Source organism: Terrapene carolina, unplaced genomic scaffold, assembly GCF_002925995.2.
Source record: "Terrapene carolina triunguis isolate 2854851 unplaced genomic scaffold, T_m_triunguis-2.0 Scaffold67, whole genome shotgun sequence".
Classification (NCBI taxonomy): Eukaryota; Metazoa; Chordata; order Testudines; family Emydidae; genus Terrapene; species Terrapene triunguis.
The window spans coordinates 33,401,132-33,408,903 of NW_020664418.1; the positions used below are offsets into that span (position 1 = coordinate 33,401,132).

At 41.1% G+C, this 7,772-nt stretch overlaps 1 protein-coding gene across 2 annotated transcripts; it reads left to right on the top strand.

Moving 5' to 3' along the window:
- Positions 1–351: 351 nt before the first annotated feature.
- Positions 352–6,605, top strand: BLOC1S6 (biogenesis of lysosomal organelles complex 1 subunit 6). 2 transcript variants are annotated; one of them, XM_024193903.2, is made up of 6 exons: positions 352–440; positions 796–889; positions 1,430–1,574; positions 2,813–2,900; positions 4,214–4,300; positions 5,051–6,605. In XM_024193903.2, exons 2-6 carry the CDS (start codon positions 817–819, stop codon positions 5,168–5,170), a joined length of 513 nt encoding a protein of 170 aa, XP_024049671.1. In that variant the 5' UTR covers positions 352–440; positions 796–816; the 3' UTR covers positions 5,171–6,605. The 2 variants fall into 2 exon arrangements, with proteins under 2 accessions (XP_024049671.1, XP_029766646.1); XM_029910786.1 differs by lacking the exon at positions 352–440 and having other exon boundaries at positions 716–889.
- Positions 6,606–7,772: the final 1,167 nt, after the last annotated feature.

Sequence of the window (7,772 nt, forward strand, 5' to 3'; positions counted from 1 at the left end):
AGTCTGAGGGGATGCCTGCAAGACTCATGTACAGGGCTGTACAGCAAAGGACTGTGCTGCTGACATTTGAAAACTGGACCTTCCCCAAGACCTGCGATACCGTCAACTTGAAACTCAATGTGTCTGAAAACTGCATCTGCTGTAGTGACAGGCGACACCCACTCTTAGTGCTGGGCCTTGGACCACCCCATCTCCCGCTGTTGCTAAGGGTCCCGTCCTAGCAACCAGCAGCGTCAGGTGACTGACTACCTCTCTGGGAGCGGGGTCACTTCCGGGCTCGGCTCCCATCTACATCCGGGGTAGTGGACGGTTCCCCTCTCCGAGCCCAACTGCGGTGTCGGGTTCTGTGGTCAGGAGGGGCCGAGGCGCGGTTGCCTCAGCGGGTCGGAGCGCCGCGGTGCCGGACTGCCCCCACCCCACAATACGCGAAGGCGCGTTAGGTGGGCCCAGCCCCCGCTGCGCTCCCGGGTCTGCTGAGAGCCTCCCCTACCCCCGTCCGCTTCGCCTTCCCCGCGCCAGGCCCTCCAGGGTCTAGCCGAGGAGCCGCTTCCCACCAGACACCGGGGCCTGCCCCCCGCCGCACGCGACTCCTAGGGGCGGGCCGACCCCCGTGGAGCCCCGCCCCCTCAGCCAAATTCCGGCCGGACCAACCTCTCTCCACGGGGCGCGAGCGATGGGCTCTGCCCCGGGGTAGGGGCCGCGAGCAGCCGGGCGGGGAGCCTCGGTGCCCCCCCTCGGGAGGAGGCAGCGGCGGCCGGGGATCGCGCTCATGCTGCTGTCGCTCTGTGCCCTCAGCTGGCAGCGGCGAGGAGCGCCATGGAGCAGCCCGAGGGGAAGGAGGGGTTCCTGCTGGAGGCCGCCGCCCCGAGGCAGACGGGACCCGCGCTGGGTATGTGAGCAGCGGCCACACGGAGCTCGGCTACTAATCGCTGGCATCGTTCGCGGTGGCCCCTGTATTGTATGGTGCAAACCTTGTTATTCTTGTCATGGAGATTGGGGGAGGAGGGGTCTTTTTGCCTGGCTCGTCTCTAACGTTTGAGCGTCCAAATTGGGAATTTGAACTCGGGAAGCTGCACTCAAGTGGATATGCTTCCATTTCTTGTGTATGTTTGACTTCTGTGAGGGAAGAGCATTTGGCATGTCTGAATTGGTTTACCTGATTTAGAGCGGCTTGTATGCACAGTGTACATTTTTGTTGAAATCTCACCCCTCTGCTGTATTCTGTCATGGCATGATTTTGCAACTGAAACCTCATCATGTAGGGAGGTGAAAGGAGCATTGCTCACTTGATGAAGTGCAAGGAACTGCAATTTACACTCCATTGCTGAGACTCCCAACTTTTATTTCAAAATAGAAAATCCGTTAGTACTAACAGATAAAGGGATTGCAATAGTTCTTAGCAGTTTAAGATTGCTACTTCTTGTTACAGATTCCTGTGAGGCATCTCCAGATGAGGGACTAATAGAAGATTTGGCTATTATAGATAAGAAAGCTGTGGAGCAACTAACTGAAGGATTGATTTCTCATTATTTACCTGATCTTCAGCGATCAAAACTAGCCCTCCAAGAGCTCACGTAAGCAAACTGAAAAAAGCAACGCTTTCTAATATATGCATTTCCTCTCTAGAATTTCTTCAGTCAAATTCCCTTCTTCTGTGTAAGTGGAATATATTTTCCTGTAGTATAGTTTACATATAAAATAGACTTTTCTGTGCTTTGAGTGCAGCACTTTGAACAGTGAGTGTATATTCTGCAGATTATAAGTATAATTTTAAAAGAATTGCCAGCCACGTAACCTACCAGCCGTTAAGATGGACAATTTTAAAATTAAAGCGCTGAAATCCATGCACCCAGTCACAGCAAAAGACACATCAACTTTCTAAGTGCTCATTCTTTTTCTGGAGAGATGTAACCTTGTGTTGTACAACTTTATTTGGAGAAAAACATCCAGAATTTGAGATGTTCTATTAAAACGGTGATTGCAAGAAAGATATTTTTAAGATTTTTCTTGCATGTATGAAACTCCCAGACTCTACTTTTAATTAGCACACACTGTTCTGTTTCATTGCTTAACATTTATAAGGGTCCCCTCTGTGTGCATTGCTCTAAGACACTGTTGGGATTTCCAGCAAATGTCTTTGCTGTGCTTAGAATTTTCCAAATAGTGCACAAGAACATTTTAGTAGCAGGAAGAGAGATAGCAGAGTCCTTTATAACTGTTTAATTAGAATTCATTTAAATATCAGTTTTAAAAAAAAATCTGCAAAGACTCAGTTCCTTTATCTACTTCTGTAGGTTTCCTGATTATTCCTGATCTACTAATATGGGAAAAAAGCTATTTAGTACAACCGAAATAGTTAATCTGAAAAAATTCTCTTGGAATGTTGATTTTTATACAACTTATTTCTGGCATTATATCCTCATTAACAATCAGTATGTTAAGATTTCAGTGAAGAGAACAGTAGTAAAACTCAAAATTGTGAGTACTCTTTAATAAATCCAACACAGTCTATTTAATCCAGTGGTTCTCAAACTGTGGCCGCCGCTTGTGTAGGGAAAGCCCCTGGTGGGCCGGGCCGGTTTGTTTACCTGCCCCGTCCGCAGGTCCGGCCGATCGCGGCTCCCACTGGCCGCGGTTCGCCACTCCAGGCCAATGGGAGCTGCGATCGGCCGGACCTGCGGACGGGGCAGGTAAACAAACAGGTCCGGCCCACCAGGGGCTTTCCCTACACAAGCGGTGGCCCCAGTTTGAGAACCACTGATTTAATCTGACTTCTTAAGTGTGTCTTAAAGTCTTTGTATTTTTGTTTCAGACAGAATCAAGTAGTGTTACTAGACACATTAGAGCAAGAAATTTCAAAATTCAGAGAATGTAATTCCATTCTTGATATCAATGCTTTGGTAAGTGTATTCTATTATAAGTTTGCCTATGTTTTAACAAAAAATTTTATATGCACATGTATTGTTTTTCATCCCCAGAGAAAATGTTATAAACAGACTACTAATAATCATTACATCAATAAGTCTGTTCTTTGTAAATTGGAAAATACAACAGAACCAACGTGATTCTGTTAAATGGAAAGAGGAGAACATGGAGGACTACTCAAGTCTGTACAGGTATGTATACACTGCAATAAAAGACCTGCAACATGGCGACTTCTGGCCTGGGTCAGCTGATGTGGGCTTGCAGCGCTTGGGGTGTGAAGCTATAAAATTGAAGTGTAGACTTTCAGGCTTGGCCTGGAGCCTGGGCTCTGAGACCTGCCCCCTCACTGGGTCTCCGAGCCCAGGCTCCAGGCCGAGACCAAGTGTCTACACTGCAATTTTATAGCCACCAGGCCAAGCCCTGTGAGCCCAAGTCATCTGACCCAAGCCAGCTGCGGCCCTGCCATGGGTCTTTTACTGCAGCGTAGACATACCCTTACTGGCCTGCAGATGAGGGATTAGCAGGCATAGACAGTGGGTCCAGCTATATAAATCTAGAAGCCAAAATCAGTGCATAAAGATTGCATATGCTACTGAGGCTCCAGGAGCAGCCATTGGGTACCCATGGTACTTTGTGTCCTACTCCCCAGGTTGGTGGAAGGATTCTGGTTCACTCTCGTACATTTACTCAGGCTGTGCACAGGGACCGCATTTGGTCCTTTAATTTAGTTGCATATTTTTTGAGTTTGAGTTTGTTAGTGGTAACTTGAGGGAATATTCTAACAACAACAACAAAAATTCACAGCTGTACTTCATGATTGCCATAGTTTAAGGCAAATGACAGTGTCTTACAGAAATTGCATATGCAGTTGTGGCATATGAAGCTAACTTTGTGTTTGTAAGAACTTTAGGAAATTATAAGGTAGGCTTGAGAATTAAGTGTGGAACCATATAAGAGCTTGAATTTTATGACTAGCGCTTGCTAAGCTTCAGCCACATTGGGATATAAAACTGAAAACTAATGAGCATGCAAGCGATAAAATGCTTTCTTCTACCTTAATGAATATTTAAATACTTATAGTAATCTGTACCCTTTGATACATAGTAGTTTTATTAAAATTGTTTTAAGTGTTTAGAATTAAGACCCTAAAATATTCAAGCCAGTCTCAAACTGACTGGTCTTCAGCCTGTTTTTGAAGTTGCTGTTTTAGGGCATAGCTTTATACTCCAGGCTAAGAAACATTTTGATCCACTGAATCTTACTATTCAACTGTCTTGTGTTTTTAAAGTTTTCAGAAGCTAAACATTATCACAGCAAGCTAGTGAATATTAGAAAAGAGATGATGATGCTCCATGAAAAGACATCAAAGTTAAAAGTGAGTGGAGTGAGTTTTGCTTCCTTGTTTCCGCTGCCTATCAATGTAGAATTTTAACAGCATACTATCACATACTCTTAATCAGTATTTTTAATATGTTAGGAATTTGTAAGAAAAACCTGGTTCTTTATATCCCCTTTCTTTGTGTAAACTTGTTTACCTTGTATTTCCAGTGGCATTGAAACTAACCATGGCTGTTTTTAACCTTCACTTAAATTTCCTTATGTTAAAATATATTTGTACACTGGCATCACTGGTGATGTTGAACTATTAAGAAAAGCTAGATTCTGTCTTAAAGCTGAGGCTGAGAATTTCTTCTGCCTCTCCATCCTTTAGTATAACACCAACAATGGCATAACTTCTACCAACCTGGTGGGCTGCTGTATATAGCATGTCTGACTTCATTCAGCTGTTAAATTTGGTCCCTTAGTCCTTAGCCAACAAAAAATTAAGTCCTCTGTGGAGGCAACAACTTGCATAGTATATACTCCTCTGGTGTTCTTAAAGAGCAGTGATAGTGGGATTTGGAGGAATCCGGTTCGTCCCTCCCCTAAATACATCATCACGATGCAGGGCCTGGGGTAAAGGACAGGGAAAGAAGATAGTAAGAAAGAGGGAGGTGTCCTCTGGATTAAGAGGGCCTGAGAGGGTTTTGGCAAGATCTCAGTCATGTGTGCATGTGTCTTGCATTTAAGTTAGGTTCCAAAAACCACAGAGCTTCTGATTAATTTTGTTTTTTTTCTGGTTCAGAAAAGAGCACTCAAACTGCAGCAGAAGAAACAGAAAGAAGAACTAGAACGAGAACAGCAACGTGAGAAGGAACTTGAAAGAGAGAAACAGTTAACAGCAAAACCAGCTAGAAGGACATGAAAGCTGAGCATACATCAACTTGTCCAAATTAATTATTTTTAAATTCTCTGGACTTGTTAAGACAGACTCTGTTATACTGGTGAGCTAAAGTTGTTACTGGGGAAAGAGTCTCTTGTACAGTATTATAAACTCCAGAATGCTAAGAACCAGTTGGTAAATTGCCGCTTTTCCATTTCAGCCATTCAGGATGCCTTCTTTTCTAATGCTATGCTGTTTGATATTAATCATAATGTAAATTTAGTTTTGATATATGCAGGGGAATTTAAACGTCATAATTTTAATTACATATCTGTTAATTTTCCATTTGTTTTTTCTGATGTTTGAAATATTGGCTAAGAAATAGTAGGCTGTGTATTCTTTCAGACAAAATGTTGAATGTGGTTGGTGCAGTTTGGGAGTTCAGTTATGATCCATGGACATCCGCAGCTCTGTACCCTTCTGAGGTTGCTTCAATCGGATGTCTTTGTCTTCTTGTTGAGTCCACAGGTCACAAATATCTGTGCCAGTTAGGTATAGTGGATCTCCCTCCCCCAATTGCTATATAACTGAGTGTTAAAGCCATATGATATTACTGATCATGTGTGAGAAATACAAATGACCTCCTTATGTTGGGACTCTTTCCTCCTTTCTTCCCTCCTCCCCCCACTCCCTCCACACACTTAGGCTGATGGCCCCAGTTTATTTGCGTGAAGCTCCCTTTATTTCAGCAATCTTCCTTGGATCTTATAACTACATGGTTTGAGATGATCACCTCTGACTATTCCCCCAAGCCCGACAGAATGAATGTGAAAAACATGTTAAATTAAGATTGGCATAACTAATGCATGCATGGTACAAGAGTGATCCTATAATGGAATTGCCAGCCCTTGTGCTTGGATAAATGCTTTCTTGGATGGCCGTGATTCAGACCAAAATAATTGAAACTAAGGTACGGGTTAGAGAGGGAGATTATGAAGCCAAGTCAGTTGTATTGTTAAACAGATCTCAAAGGATTCAAAAGCTGTAGATTTCATTGCTTTCTATGTAATAGACGCTATTTTAAATTCATTTACATCTTCAGGAAAAATTCTTGCAGTGTAATATTATTTCATGCAATTGACCCAGTTTTAACTCTTAGACTTAAATGAGAGAAACTGCTTCACATGGTTAAATTTTTTCAGCAGTGCTGATGACAACTAGTACTGAAAAATTGTATCGGGGATGCTCTTAAGTAAATGTGGGGTGGGGATTAACTTCTCTGAATGTGTAACTGTTTTCTTATAGAATTTGGTACAGCCTCCTGTTCAAATGAATATATACACTGTTTAACAGTCTAGATAAGCTTTTAACTATTTCATTTCTGCAGTCTGACAAAATAGTTATTTTACATCTGTACCTTTTGAATCAATATTAGTAAAATAAATGTTGTCACCTGAGCTGACATGCTTATCAGGAAGTAAGTAAGATTAAGTGTAAACTTTGTGTAAGCTATTTATAAAAATGGATGGCAAGACATTTAAAGGGACGCCAACTTGAAATTGAATTGGTTTTTAAAAAATAATTAAAAGTAGTTTCAAATGCTACATACGCCTGCCCTGATTCCTCAATATTTATGATGTTACAACTAAATTTTCCTATTTTTTAAATGGTTTTCCTTTTTCTTATGTGAATGATATTCTCAAACAGGGAAATAGCAAAACTATATGTAAAGTGCCATCCAATTCATAGTGTAAACAGAGGAGGTGAGGGGACAAAACTCTCTTAATTTTTCAGTTGCAGTAATTAAGTAGATACTCGTAGCAATAATAGATTAAAAAAATTCAGGCAGGTGTTTTTGTTTGTCTTTTTTTAATTGACTTTGCAGGAGAATTGTTGACCTATACTGTGTGGGTTTTTTTAATGCATTTCTAAAAAAATATGTACAAAAATGCTAAAATCTGTTTTTGAAACAGAGTGTAAATAAATTAAGTAATTTTAAATATTAACCTCTTTTTTTATTTTGTAATTAAATGTATTGCATAATTAGATTTTGAAAATATACTTTAATAAGAACTATTTTTATAGTAGGAAACTAGATGCGTCAGTCACACATCCAAATCAAAATTAACTTCCTCTGCTAAACATTTTTTTTTTTTTTTTTGCTCTCTAGTAGAGGGGAAAAATACATTGTTTCAGGCTATGGTAGCTTTCTAATAGTGAAGAATTGTTTAAAAAATTGTGATTGTTCTCTATTATGCAGAATAGAGAGATCCAAACATTGAAATTAATGAGTAAGCAATTTACATGGTTCATCATTTTGGATTAACTTGTCATCTGTTGAAGAAAGTTAACTTGACAGTGCTTTATTGAAGAACTTCAATTGCACTTGGATAGAGGAAAAGTAAAAATGTACTGGACATCCATCCACTGCCAAAAAGGAAAAAAGCAGCAAATAAGTAGCTGAAACTTTTTTTTTAAACAAAGAACCCTGATCTAGTGGGGTAAATAGGATAAATGGAAACTTTGAAAAGTGTGGAATTTGATATAACTTTGGTTACATAGAAATTAAAAACAAATAAGATCCTAGTCAGAGCTGTAACTCCGATCCTGTAGAGCAGAGAATTATGCCTCACAAAATTGCATC